Source organism: Tauraco erythrolophus, chromosome 1 (genome assembly GCF_009769465.1).
Source record: "Tauraco erythrolophus isolate bTauEry1 chromosome 1, bTauEry1.pri, whole genome shotgun sequence".
Taxonomy (NCBI): domain Eukaryota; kingdom Metazoa; phylum Chordata; class Aves; order Musophagiformes; family Musophagidae; genus Tauraco; species Tauraco erythrolophus.
The window spans coordinates 39,513,614-39,528,413 of NC_141465.1; the positions used below are offsets into that span (position 1 = coordinate 39,513,614).

The 14,800-nt window shown below is 41.5% G+C and overlaps 1 protein-coding gene across 1 annotated transcript; it reads right to left on the bottom strand.

Moving 5' to 3' along the window:
• Positions 1–935: 935 nt before the first annotated feature.
• Positions 936–13,446, bottom strand: ATP6AP2 (ATPase H+ transporting accessory protein 2). The gene is made up of 9 exons (XM_086618609.1): positions 13,377–13,446; positions 10,555–10,685; positions 8,020–8,148; positions 5,509–5,604; positions 5,174–5,311; positions 4,782–4,835; positions 4,150–4,299; positions 2,956–3,072; positions 936–2,099 (listed from the first exon to the last, which is right to left on the bottom strand). Exons 1-9 carry the CDS (start codon positions 13,444–13,446, stop codon positions 1,905–1,907), a joined length of 1,080 nt encoding a protein of 359 aa, XP_086474735.1. The 3' UTR covers positions 936–1,904.
• Between the last annotated feature and the right edge of the window lie 1,354 nt (positions 13,447–14,800).

Consider the following 14,800-nt stretch of genomic DNA (forward strand, 5'->3'; position numbering starts at 1 on the left):
CCTGGCACATAGGTTGATTTTTTTTTTAAGGTATGGCTTAGTTGGAAAGATTCTACTGTTAATGTACTACTCCCTTTCTTACCCTAGGTCATGCTTCCTGCTGAAGTTCTGGGGTATTGTCTTCCATGTTAAGTGATCTCAAAACAGTCAAAGAAATTTAAAACAACATATAGACTATCATGTAATAGTTTACTTAACACATTAGGGCTCATGCCTATCAAACGGGATGACACAGCTGTATTTGAGTTGTTTTCATAATAAAGTTGCAAAGCTCCATCAGATGGATTTGATTCCCACCAAAACGCTGCAAGTGTGTTACAGAATGTTCAATGACTACACGCTCTTGTCAGAGGAAGTCGCAGTACAACTCTTCCTTTCTACCTATTGATCTTAATCACCCAGATTAACTTTAAATGCCATTAAAAGTAATTTCAAATGATTGTAACATATACTAAATTGGATTTCCTGGACTTGGGCAAAGCCGCAGCATGCTACTCTATTCAACACCAAGCAGCATCGTCCAGGGTCTCCAAGACATGAGCAACTTTAACCCCTCCAAATCTGACATTCCCAATAAATGAGACAAATTAATGCAATGAGTAGATCTTTTCTGGAAGTGGAACAAATCTCTCCTAACAATAGGGAAAGTTAAGTACATTAGAGGACAAGAAGATGAAAAAAGTGGTTTCCATGCACATTGCTGTAGTCTGGAAGAATTCCTTTCACCACAAGAGCAAATGAGTTTCTAGGAGGCAGGTAGATCTTAAAAAAAAAAAAAAAATTTCAAGCCTGAGATTAACTGCTTGTTTTGACTACACTCGCTATTCGGTTTAGGAAAATTAATCCATACAATCTTCCAACCTTTCCTTTTGAAAGACAGTTAAACTGAACTGTTACAGACTTGGGCCCACTGTCACTTACCGGAGGCTGCCGGCACCTGCTCTGTTCAGCTGAGCTAACACTAAATAGATGTTGCAACACCTATGAAGCCCCAAAGAATAAATGCACTCAAGAACAACTGTTCTTCGTTTTATTGAATGGTTGAAGCAGGACTATAATCCAGGTACATTTAAATCAAGTGTTGGTCCACTCTTACCATCAAAAAGAATTGATTTAGTGTTTTTATAATAACATCAACACAAATGGAACAAATATGGAGAATCATAATAGAAACTTTCAACTGTGACGTTACACCATGATCAGACTGGTGCTACTTCAACATTTGTAGACTCTCCACTGTACAGACTAGCCACGCAACTGTTATTTACCTCCAAATCATTAAATTCTAGGTAAAGGATCCTTCTGTCTACAGCTTACATTTGAGCCATCAACATGAGATCAAAATGCCATTTGTGCCACTAGAATCATAGTCTTGTAGAAATATTTCTATATTTGGTATTTAACTAAAGAATAATTACTATCTTCTCTGAAGTTACATATAGCCATTATAAATATTTACATCAAACATTTACAACTGGTTCATAATATACAACACAACAATTTAGCTATAATTTGTAATCTTCCAGTGTAAAAGTTTCAAACAACATGTTACTATCATAATTTCAATTTTTCTCTTTTGCACACAGTCACAGGCAGTACAGGGCATTTCAAAAACTCATGTAACATGAAAAAAAAATGGAATGATGTTACTTTAATAACAATTAGTTTGGGGATTGTTCATTGTGGTTTTTTTTTTTAAACAAGTAGATTTAAATTTCTAAATCCCATCTGGTGCTACTACTAACAATTAAAATAGGCTTGAGAGGGGAAAAAAACACAAACTTAGAAATAAATACACCTTTAAAAAAAATTCCACAATTACCCATGTCAGAATATTTGTTTTCCACACAGTTTAAAGGAGACCTTACTCTTCATCATTTCTTTGCACTGAAACACAGTGTAGTTCAATCCATTCTTATCTTCTGATTTGTCATCCTATAAATAATGCTGTCATACCCAGGATCCATGTTCCAGAGGTTGTAGGAGATAACTATCACAGCTAAAGCAAGACCTATCATCATCCACAGAATGATGTTGAAGACTACAGAGTAGTTGTAGTTATATTGATAGGCAAGGTTATATGAAGTTTCTGTTTCACTCTGTAATAAAGAAAGTAAGTGTATTACTTTAAAGTTACCTTGCATACAAAACACATTCCGACTATATCGAAAAATCTGAGCAATGTGAACAGAAGAGATGCCCAGACAATATTTTGTCTAGACAATTCTGATGTTAGGGCACGAAACGCAAAAGTGATTACATGGCTAACATCAGTGGAATCCAAAGGAATGGGATAACAGAAGCCTCATGAAATTCAATGAGGACGAAGGTAAAGCTCTGCACCTGGGACAGAATAACCCCATGAGATGGCACGGGCTGGGGACTGACCAGCTGGGCAGCAGCTCTGCAGAGGGATCTGGAGGTCCTGGTGGACAAGGTAAACAGGAGTCAGCAGTGTGCCCCTGCAGCGATGAAGGGCAACTGCATCCTGGGCTGCATGTGGAGTGTAGGCAGCAAGTCAAGGAAAACTTGACTTGGAAAGGAAGGAAAAAAAACCTTGACTTGGAAAGGAAAAAAAAAAAAATAATTTCCCCACCCACGAGGCAAGACTTGCATGCCCTACTGAACTGGGGAGAAAACAGCAGAAATGCAAATTCTGACAAGAAAAGGAAAAAATTTTCCCCATGAAAGTGGTTAAGACTTTGAAACAAGCTGTCCAGAGAGGCTCTGGGACTTCCAGTAGGTTGGACTAGATGACCTCCAGAGGCCCTCTTCAACCTAAATGACTATATGATTAAGTGAAGATCAAGACAGGTAAGCTGACTTCTTCACACCCATGCCTAAATCATAGTTAGTGTTCTAGTCTTTTAAAAAAAAAGTTAGGCTCAAGTGAAGAAGTGATGCCATTTTTGGATCACTTAATAAACAATATATGGAAAAATTTGCATCTACTACCTCTGACGACTGGAGAATGGAGCGAGTCTTCCTTGTGAGAGGAGAGTTAAATGCCTTTACAGCCACCACTTCTACTACTGCATTCCCGCTATACAGATTAAACATCTCATCTGCAAACTGGAAAAACAAGAACAATGTAATTTGAAACTCACATTGTAGCCAGGAATTCAGGAGAGTTCTGCTAGCAAGAGGTACTAAACATAAGATGTCAGCTTCAGGAATAAGCAGCTTATGGAAAGTTGTAAAAATTTACACTATTTTGGAATTCCACTTAGAAAGTGCCAGCTTTCACCTGGTTTACAACATCTCTCTAACACTTCTCAGCCACTGTTCATCAGGCTGTAGCTTAGACTGCTTTCTGGTCTGAAACTCGTTCTTTCATCCCTTTCACAAAAAGCCCATCACCATATCGCTTCCCAATTGTATGTCTGTCAGTTTCTAGAAAATACTTAGGGTCTCAGCCTTTCACTGGGAAATTATGAACTTGAATATGTTGACTTGGCCCAAAGACTAATATGTCTAGTATTTTAAAATATTTGCTTAACTGCAAAGAGGCCGAAGAGTAATGTTTAGAGAAAACACTTATTTGGCTTAGAAAATTCATGCTTTTATATTTTTCCATCATGCTTTTGCAACTCTCAAAAGTAACTGGTCTTAACAGAGATTTTATCTAATGATCACATAAGACCTGCTAAAGAATTACTTTCTTGACCATATTAATAGATGAAAGGAGGTTATTTTAGAGGCTTGGAAAATTAGATTTATACAGCTTTGTGGGCAAGAGGAAACTAACCACTGTTCCCTGGGATAAAGATATTTCCACATTTCTGAGAGTCACTTTTTGTGAAACATACTGGTGTTTTAAAGGCAAGATATTTATTTAGGAAAAACAAACATATCAAGTCATGTTGATATATGGTTTCAATATTTTCCTACCCCTTTACGCAAAATATCTAACACATCATAGAATCATGTCAACACTTTCTAGAATGATAAATTGTACCTTTCGATTTTATAACTGAACAATTGCATTTTAAAAACTGAAAAACAAAAAACAAGAGTCAGTCAAACCATCACTAGTGAACTGATGATTCAAAGTAGAAGACATTCAATAAACTAACTGCCTTGTAATTAACACAAAAAATTATTTCCTTAGTATTCTTGCAAGTTTTCTTCATTAGGTAGAAAGCATACCTTTTGCAAAGAGTCCACAAGAATTTGAGAAGCATCCTTGAACTGCTGGGAGTCTTCCCCATATCGTTTTCCAACCTCTTCCAAACCAGCCAGTTCCAGAGAATACAGGTCTGGAGAGTGATCCTTGGCTAAGTGCTTGTGTCGAGACAGCTTTGGCACACCATTGAGGGCAGAAAGAAATTAATTCATACGCAGGTTACTTTAAAAACACATTTCACAAAATCAGTTTGCTGAGACTAGTCCAGCCTCACTTTTCAGAGTCATATTCCATACTGATTAGGAAGTAGAACTTCTTGCCAACTTAACTAGAAGATGTCCGCAATTGTTTCTTTTCTTATTCTACAGAAGAAGGCAGATGATCATCATGCAGCATCTATTCCTAACATGAGGTTATATATGTGTAATATAAAGCTCTACTAAAGAGAAACATTATACTTATTCACATCAGAATCCTTGTTCTATAATTGCCTTAAAATTTGGAGAAAAAAACAACTAACTACAAACATGTGTACTACTATCCTCTCCACTGAAGCTGGCTCTTGCAAAACTGACTAGGTCGCAACTTCTACCTTTAAATGAGATCTCTGAAGTTTGTGACATAAGATACAGAAAGTGTTTCCAAAAAATCTTACCAGGCTTGCAATATCATGTAGGACTTGTAGTTCTGACAGAAAAAGCAGGTCAACCTGGGGGAAGAGGCAGAAAGAAAGAGACAGGTATGTCCTTTGATGAAATCAAAGTTAAGGAAGGCTCATTTTGTTGCAAGTCTCAGTATTTTCTAACAGGTTTTGTCTGTTACAGTATCCCAACATGCTAGAAGGAAATCACTCTTTCAATAAAGTTTTTTAAAAAAGAACTTAAAACCTACTTCGTAGAATTCAGTTAGAAAAAATTAGTGTGGGCTCTCCTAGGCAGAGCAAGAGAGGGGGGAAAAAGAAAAAAAAAAAAGCAAAAGCAAAAGCACAAGCCAACTAAGAATACTAGAAAAAAATAGTAAAAATTCCAACCGATAAAAGTTTTTTACCTCATTATTTCTGCTGAGAGAGTTGAGGGGAAGGGAGCTGAGAATGGAGTTTTCCTGGAATAAACGGTTTCGCAGCTGGCGCAGTGTGACAGAAAGATCTTCAAATACGGAGTTTGCCTTGCCCACCATGTACACCCTCTGCAGGAACAGCCGTTGTTCAAGAACAGAGGTTAGTTTTCAGTTTTTCCAGTTGCACACGTTAATAATCAATCATACTTGCAATCTCTCTCCAGTGCAAAACATTTCATATAATCAATTGGTTTTGCTCCAGCCACACAAGTGGACAGAGGTGTACTATTTAGAATATCCGGAATCAGAAGTGAAGCAATACTCACTTCCTCACTGGGGGCCAGCTGCAAGACCACAGGAGTTTCCTCAGAGAACAAAGTATGAATGGCATTCGCAACACTGTCAAGACTGAAAGGAACAGCCTGGAAGACAAAAGAGTAGTTAGATTTTTGGGTAAAACAGGGCCTAATGATACAAAAGGAGATAATTTGCTTAACTACAGAAGTCTAGAAAAACAGGACAACCTCTTTTTGAGCAAAGAGTATGAATATTTCCAAAGTGATAACTACAAATAATAGGAACCAATGTGCAAAACAAAACATTAGCAGTGTATCTATGAACAGACAATTTATTTGCATATATGGCAGACACAATGTATTTTTAAGAACTTCAAGGGGCCACAACTGTGTAATTAATTAAGAGGCTTACTTAATCTAAGAGTATAACCTTGTTCATCAGTAAAGCAAGACCAACAAGTACAGAAGCAATGCAAAAGGGGAAACCAATCTTAGTGCAAATGGGAAGTTACGAACCACAGAAAACCACCTAATGAAAATATACCAGCAGAAAGACCAACTGCTGAAACACCAAAGAAAAGAGACATATAAAAAATTATTAAGAATAAAAGAAACCCTAGCACAGTATAGTGCCATTGCTGGCAAGCTAATAAAACTGTTAAGTTTTTCTAAACACACACTTCCAGGTAAAAAGCAGCAGAATGGCACATTTCCATTCGCTAGTCAAAGAGCACAAAAATATTTCTTCTAATAAATTTTACGAAGCCTGTAAGCTAGGATAATTTGTACCCAGCAGTCTTATGACCATGGACTCAGTGATGATCACTTGAAACTATTCTTGAATATTGGAGAATCAGTACTTTGCCAGCATACATTTGGAGCAGCTCATCTGAAACCATGGCAGCACTTAACTGAAACAATTAAAGCTTAGAAATATTTCTTCCTATTAATGGGAAATAAAGAAAACATGCATTACGTACACATCAGAAATTTATTAAAGTTACAAATGCACACTATGACTGAAGGCTTCAAGTGTATTTAAGGTTTTCACAAGCTAGCAATGCTTACAGGGTCAGGTGCAGGCAAACCTCAATCAGTTTTGGTTCAGATACCATGTCAGCAATGCCAACATGTAACTATGCCTGAACTAGTGAGCTGTGCTTGAAAGGTGATGTGAAAATAGATCTGTGTTAAGCTGAATTTGACCTGAGCTCAATGTAAAGCCACACAGCACTCCAATTAAATGCTGATATTTTAAAATAGATCAAGAGACTGCCTGATAGCTGTAAAAGTCATCTCATAGGGAAATCATCACCTCATCACAAGGTGTGCAACAGGGTGTCAATATTAAACAAAACACTATTCAACATTGTCACTGATTATTCCAGTTTGACTGATACAATAAAATGATATTAACTTTTAACAGGAGCACAACAGTGGCACACAGACAAAACACATGGTAAACTGGTGCAAAACAAAGTTTCCCAAGATGGGCAGAAGCAGAATCAACTAACTACAAATAACCCGACAAACAAATTATTTGAAAAGAGTCTGTGGGTTCATGCTGGACAAACAACAGCTCAACACCAAGAACAAGTCCAATACTGCAACACAATGGATTAAAGCAGACAATGTATTTATAAAGGAGAAGTGAGTAGACACTGTAAAGTTACCAACAGTTTGTAAGTTATTTTGCTCCTGTTGACATGTGTGTGGACAAAATCGTGTAACAGAAGAGACAATTGGCATAAATTTAAAAACAAGAAGTTCTATCTGAACACAAGAAAAGAGGTTTTTACTGTAAGGGTGGTCAAATACTGGCACAAGTTGCCCAGAAAGGTTGTGGAGTCTCTATCTGTGGACATATTCAAAACCTGACTGGACACAGTTCTGGACAGCCTGCTTTAGCTGACCATGCTTGATCAGGGGGTTGAACTAGATTATTTCAAGAGGTCTCTTCCAACCTAAATGATTCTATGATGTGACATGTGTGAGAAAAGACTCTCAGCAAACACAGACACTGACAAGTAAATGTAATGTTGCTTGTTGTTTTCTGGTGTCTCAAAGTTCTCTATTTCACAGGAAAATACTTGAGAAAAACTTGAAAGACTGCTTAGAGGGCAATACAGTACATCAAAGAATCAACATCATATAAAATGCTATCACACACACTCAGCTGAAGCAAAATAAGTTAATAATTCTGACTATGAATCCATACATTAACATGGGAAGCAGTAGATTCTCTGCCTCTTGATACAAACATTAAAACTAGATGTCTTTCAAGGAGAACATGCTTTGGTCAAACAAGTTACTGAACTCAACACAGGAGGCCCTGGGTGACCTTCAAGGCCTCTCACCTTGTACAAAAGTCTGACTGGATTATTTATACAGCCTGATTCATCATTCTAGGGGGGTATGTGAACGTCAAGTGAAGTAAGAAATAAGTGAACATCAAGGACTGCAGTAGAGAGTCACGTACTTCTCATTAGATCACAAGAGAGTCACAGAAATCATGTGACAGTTCCGAACGCGGATACTCACGTTCTCAATAGGGTAAGAAATCCCTTTCACAGGCAATGTCAGCTTGTCTACTCCTTTCACTGTTACCAGCACAGTAGCTCGTGGCCTGTGAAACAGATCACCCACAGCAAGCCCAGGCCAGGAGAGGTCCTAGTACAAAACAGTAAAAAACTTGTATTTCGCAGGGAGAAAGAGAGGAGCCCTCCCCACCATCACAGCAAAATAATTTGCCATCTTTTTAACATCTCTGTGCAGGATAGCCTACTGGAAATTTCACGGGGAAGTAGGTTAACACTAGAATGCTTTAATCTTGAATAATGCTCTCTCAAGTTTAGCACCATGAAGAAACTGTTAGTTTAAACTGCTGGCTACCAGTAACTTCATAGTAAAGCCTATACTGAGAAAGCATTATATATATTGGATGTATCAAGAGTTACTTCTCATAATTAAATTAAAAATATCATCATCTGTATTTAATAAGTGAAGGTTAAATTAAAAAAACAAACAAACAAACAAAAAAACCCACCAAAACCCAAAAATAAATCCTTTCATGAAACACCACAGAAACAGGTTTAGGCACATTAAAACACCAACATCTTGATATTTTCAATACCAGAAAGAAAAAGGAGAGGAAAAAAAAAAAAGAAGGGGCAGCGTTAATCATACCAACAGCCTACTAATCTAAAACTTACAAATTTGCACAGAAATATAAAGAGATTCCTTAGTAGCTTACTACAGTTATGTATCGGTAAGAGCACAGCCAAGGCTACCTGGCTGGTTTATTCAGGCACAAAATACAAATTCATCTATTTGGAATGAATTCAAAAGGATTTCTCCATTTGTGTAAAAGTCGTAACTGCTTCTTCAAGTTTTATGAAACCAATTTATTTGGATTTTAGAATTAAATGTCACTGATGTTATGATCTGTATCACCTCAAAGAACCAGAAGAAAACATTTTGAAGCATCATCAGAGACAAAAAGGGAGTTCAGTTTTATCTTGCCTTAACAAGGGAGGGATACCGAATGACTGCTTTTGAGAATTCCCAATGTAACGAAGGAAGAATTCTGAATTCTCTGCAGTGCACCTACTGCACTGCCAGTTTATGTTCCTAGACTACAGCCTTGATGTAAACTGCAAAAATGAGTGTTTGGGCCCTGCAGTATTCTCCATGCCAGGGTTGGAAGCTGCCTACACAGTAATCTCTGCCTTAGGGACAATGCTGGTCTCTATTCAGTTAAGCCATGAAACTGAAAGTTAAATTTAAACACTTCCTTCCCTGCCTGCTTCTAGGATTTGAAATAATACTAACAAAGAACTATTCCTAAAGGATACTAGGGACCCATCATAGCAGATGAATTCCAAGCTTTGGCAAAGGCACAGAGTGAGTACTGAAACATTTTTTCTGTGATAATTACGTTGTACCTCCAGATGACCAGTATGCCACAAGTCAAGTGTTCAAAATGGGTCAAAACCTGCTGTTTTGCTGGGTATCTTTATATGCAATGCACACAACACCATCTGATGTATTGGTTTTTCCTGATAAAATAATCAAAATAGAGTTCTTCGGAATACTATTCATAAGAATTTCTGTTACTAGTTTAATGACAAAAAAGCATAGCTAATTGACAGCAAAATATTTTCAGATAAATTCCAAGACACAGGCTAAACAGGCCTGCATTAAAACCAGACTTATAAATTCCAAGACACAGGCTAAACAGGCCTGCATTAAAACCAGACTTATCAGACCTCTTGCCTAGCCGCAGTATGGAAGAAATGGGAACTGGCCTCCCTCACCAGCATTGCAAGAATATCCCAGCTTGTAGCTTTGAGTATCTGGCCGCACACAGACACTGATGGAGATGCCTGGCTATTAAGCTTTCACATACTGCTTCAACAGACACTCATCCCTGCTGAAGTCCAGAAAAAAATTCAGTAGACAAGATGGAATCAATCCAAGGGCTCCTATTCATGTGCCCCATTTTAAACATCACTAAGACTATGCTCAAAAACCTAATTTGGGAAAACACTACCATGAATTAGGTTTTCAAGTCTTTCGATTACTTCCTAGCTATTCAGTTTATTTGTTTTTATCAACTATGCTCAGCAGACACGCTTGCTGACCTGACAAAACGCCTGCCTAGCCAAGCCATTTCTCACAATCTTCAGAGTACCCAAAAGAAGAGCCCTACAGCTACAGCTCACAGGCGAGAAATGACAGTGGTTTCCACAGGTTCTCAGTACATGAGTATGGATGGCGGGGGATACAGCATGTAGCTGGGTCTCAGATGGACTGAAGAACAACACAGCAAAGACTCCACAGGCTTGCTTCCTTCTGTAGCTGATGATTCAAATTAGCCAGCTAGCACAGCCTTTTGCTGCTCATATGACTGATACAGCTCTATGCTTGGAAACCACACTCTGACAAGTCACGCATTCCTCAAGACAGACAGGATGATACTTTATATATTCCAGCACATGAGAGGAAGATTTGCATGTTAAGTGAGTTGGTCTGTCGTTTCAGAGGCATTTCAAAAAATCAAGACTTGAAACATACATCTTCAACAGAAAAGCCCATGGTTAACGCAGCTACATCTGGGATCCGCTCGCCAGGAATGGGCCAACTTCCATCTCGAAAAACAACTGACTGAGGTGACCGTAAGACGCTGAATTCATCACCGCATACACCTAAAAACAAACAAAAAAAGCTGTCACAGTTGTTACAATCTTTCTCTTACATCACAGAAAAAGAGCATATTAGAGCTTAATAGGATTCCTCATTCCTCACTCTCATACTCATCAATTTACATACCACAAGTAATGAGAACCGAACGTTTTAATGCTCTGGGATACAAAATAAAGTTTCTAAACAGTGATGACTAAGGACAGAAAAATCCACATTAACAAAAGCAGGACAATGATTCAAGGAACAGCACAGTACACTTCTGCGTGCTCACTAGCAGGTCGTGAGCAGTGTTACAGTTCAGACCTGGCAAAGCCAACTCAGTAAAGCCAGACAGACTCCAAAATTCTGTTTGCTGGCAAGCAGCTATGTACCAACACAGCTCCGGGTGCTCCCGGGATCGCTTGGCGTAACACCTCTTTTCATGCAGCCTGAGCCACTGAACCCAGAGCCAGGAGGATCAACAGTCAGAGCTGGCTTAAACAGAGCACTGTCAGGGACAATCTGGCTTCTGCAGAACAGCTCCGGTGTCTCTGCTAGGCCTTCTCAACCACGTGACATTGTGAGACGTTTTCCTTCCTCTGAAGAGGAAGGTCCTCGGGACCCAAGTTGATTGTGTGAAGCCACAATCTGCAATACTTCTCCCGTTGGGTTTTCACTTATTGGCAATGCCCCCCTCCCTCTCTTCCCCATTACCTTGAATGGCAAAATTGACTAAAAGCATTATTTCTGATCTGGTTCACGATGACAGTAATTTACTGTGTACTAAAGTCAGAGAGGACTCCATGAAACAAGAGATGGGCTTATTTTGGTTAGCTTCCTATTTTTAAAGTCACTTAAGCATAACTGCAATACTGCATACACAAACACTTATTTAAATTAATTTTAAAATATATTTGGTGTATATAAGGAGTAACACGCACAATGCAAAACTTCAGGTGCATCCCTTTAATGAGCAATCTGTGTACCATTCCACCAGAAAACTAACCTGATATCAGACTCGAGAAAATCAAGCAGGAGAACAACAAATATTTGCAGGCCATCTAAGTTTAAGTTCTAATTATATAATCAATCTGACTACACACTCCAAAATTACATTAATAAGATAACATTCTAAAAAAAAAAAAAAATTTAATTAGGAGTATTTACTCATATGATCATTGAAAATTAGTTACCAATCCAAGTAGCTATATAAAAGTTTTCCAGAGCATCTGCAAATCTAAAGGCTATTTACAAAAATAATGCAATAGTAAACTGATGCGTTATGCTGTTATAATCTCCCCTAACATTAATTTAACCAATCTGACCTTGAAGATGCTGTTTTAAAGCCTGGATCATGATCATGCATACAAATGTTGACAGTAAATCTGAGCTATATTATGATAAACACACTAAAGGAACAAAGTACTTCGATGAAGGTCAGGGAAGGGTGGCAAAAGGAAGGAAACAGACCAAACCAACACATGTATACAGAGCAGACTCAAGCACTTCTTGTTTTAAATTGATATGTGTTCATTGGATGGCCTGCTATCAATTTTAACAGTGTATCAACCCGTCTTTGGAAGAAGAGAAACACTTCCAGACCAATTTGCTTAGGAAAGAATTTACAAAATTGCTACAAACGCTTTTGCTCAGTCTGTAGGATTTCAGGTGTTGCTTTAATTTTCCACAAGTCACGCAGATTATTTAGGACAAGTTGGCTTACTTGGGACAAAGTTGCTTAGGTGGACAAAACTAGAGCATCATCCTTTTTAGCCAAATTTGCCTTGCTAGATTCGTTCTAGGTCTCAACGAGCAAAACTGAATTTGAACTTGGGAACACAAGCCTTTTCCTCTTTGCCTCAGATATGCTCTAATTGCTTGACCATGATACCCCACCGGGCCACACGTTCAGTGATGCCTAGAGAGCAAGTTCCGAGGTGCAATTCATCCCGCATCCTGTTACTCACCCACCTACGGAAAACTTAATCAAACTTCTACCTTACAGAAGCTGTACCTCGGCAGAACTTCGGCTGTCGGAAGCGTTTGTGAACTCGGACTGAGGAACTGAGGCACACTGAGTGAAAACTGCTCCTGGGGCCTGTGAGCCTCAAGTGCAGGCCACAAGCCCCGACTCCCAGCGAATGGCCGGAATCCTCCAGCAATCACAACAGCAGCTCAGCAAAACACGAAGATTCGTGCCAAGTAGCGTTATAGAACGCTGCGTATCTACAAAAGGCTCCACGCGGCCCTTTGCTAGAAGCGGAGGGAGAAGCCCTCGAGCAGCCTCTCGAGGAGCCGGGGCGGGTGGGGAGAAGGGGGGCAGCAGGGAGCTGCGGCGAGAGGACAGCCCCCACGCTCCCACCTCCCGCTCCCGAAGCCAGCTGACACACGCACACCTCCGAGCGCTGCCCACGTGCGGGAGAAGCCCCGGGGCTACCCGCAGGGGCCAGGCGAGGCTCTCCCGCCGGGGGCGCCCCCGGCGCCCCAGCGCCCGCCCCGCGCTCCCCGGGCCACCCTCCCGCCCCTCCCCCACCGCTCGCGCCTTCCCTTCCCCGCCGCGCGCCTTTCCCACCGCTGCGGCCGCGCTTCCCGAGGCCCGCGGCCGACCCTTCCTACGCAACGTCCCTCCGCAGCGGCTACGCAGCCCTCCCCGCCCTCCGCGGAACTCGGCCAGAGCGGCGCTCCCCCACGCTGGCTCGACCCCGCCGTCTCACCGGCGAGACAAGCCGATGCCACCAGCACCGCCGCCTCCAGGGCCCAGGGAGCCCAGCCGCGCAGCCCCATGTCCGCCGCGCTGTGAGACACCACCGGGAAGACACCCGGCCGCACCGTCGGACAGAGAACCCCAACAGCCCCGCCCACTAGGGAGCGCTGACGGACAACGGCAGCAGCCAATCTGCAGGTGAAATTCCGTGCGGCTGGGCGGGACACTGCAGGAGTGACAGACGGAACTGACCATTCACCAGTGAAGCCCACCCCCACTCTGTCACGGGGCTGAGCGGTCAGCTGAGATGCTGGACAGCCGAGGGGGCGGAGCCTTAGCTTGAGTGGCGTTTCCACTTGGCCAATCACATCGTGAGAGATCTCTGCACCATTTTCCTCGCCGCACCGTAAATTCAGAGGGGAGAGGCGAGGAGGTGGAGTCTCGCCGGAGCGAGTTGACGGCTGGCTCGGCCAATCGGAATGCGAGGGATCGGGGCCTTGCCCCGCCCAGCGCGCATCAGCGTGACTGCGGAGGCGCGGGGGCGGGAAGGCGCTCTGATTGACAGCTAAATGCACCATTCAGCGAGCAAGGGCGCTTGCTCCACCCTTTTTGCACCTGTGTAGCACGGGGCCCTCTGGCTGTTAGGCCTTGGCCGTGAGGGTAGGCCTTGGTCATGGTCATGGTCTTGGTCTTGGTCTTGGTCTTGGTCTTGGTCTTGGTCTTGGTCTTGGTCTTGGCCCTCGCCCTCACCCCCATCCTCGCCCTCAGCAGCTGCGGCAGTGCCTGTGCTAGGTATCCCAGTTCTTCCTGTGACCCTCTGGCAGTGGACCTGGTGTAGCTGAGGAGGCACAGAGGGGAGGACAAGGGTGCACGTTAAGGGAGGCTAATCCCTCCAGTGAGGGGCCTTGTTTTGGGGGGTAAGGGTGGCTGTTATTGGTTTTCTTTTTTGTTTCTCTCTTCAATGGGGTTTGAAATAATAGAAAAAAACAATTTTAGAGTTTGTGTGTTTATGCCCGTCACCTGCTTCAGGACATCAATCCTGAAAGACAAGCGAAGAAAATGAATCAGTGGGGTGGGCGCCTCTGTATAGGTTGTGGTTTGGATATTTATGGGAGAATCATAGAATCGTCTGGTTGGAAGAGACCTTCAAGATCATCAAGTCCAACCATTCACCCTGCACTGTCAGGGTCCCTAAACCATGTTGCTCAACACCAAATCTACATGTTTTTTAAACACCTCCTGGGATGGGGACTCCACCACCTCCCTGGGCAGCCTGTTCCAATATTTCACAACCCTCTCTGTAAAGAAATTCTTCCTGATATCTAACCTAAATTTCCCCTGGTGCAACTTGAGACCATTCCCTCTTGTCCTGTCATTCATAACGTGGGAGAAGAGACTGACCCCCATCTCCCTACAACTTCCTTTCAGGTAATT

Excerpts from the sequence above, each read along its gene's own strand:
- ATP6AP2 (XM_086618609.1), bottom strand. The coding sequence starts at position 13,446 with ATGGGGCTGCGCGGCTGGGCTCCCTGGGCCCTGGAGGCGGCGGTGCTG. Across the intron at positions 8,149-10,554 it reads TGGGCTTTTCTGTTGAAGAT|GACCTCTCCTGGCCTGGGCT; the intron begins GTATGTTTCAAG and ends GTTTTGTACTAG. Across the intron at positions 3,073-4,149 it reads TTGTGGACTCTTTGCAAAAG|TTTGCAGATGAGATGTTTAA; the intron begins GTATGCTTTCTA and ends TTGTTTTTCCAG.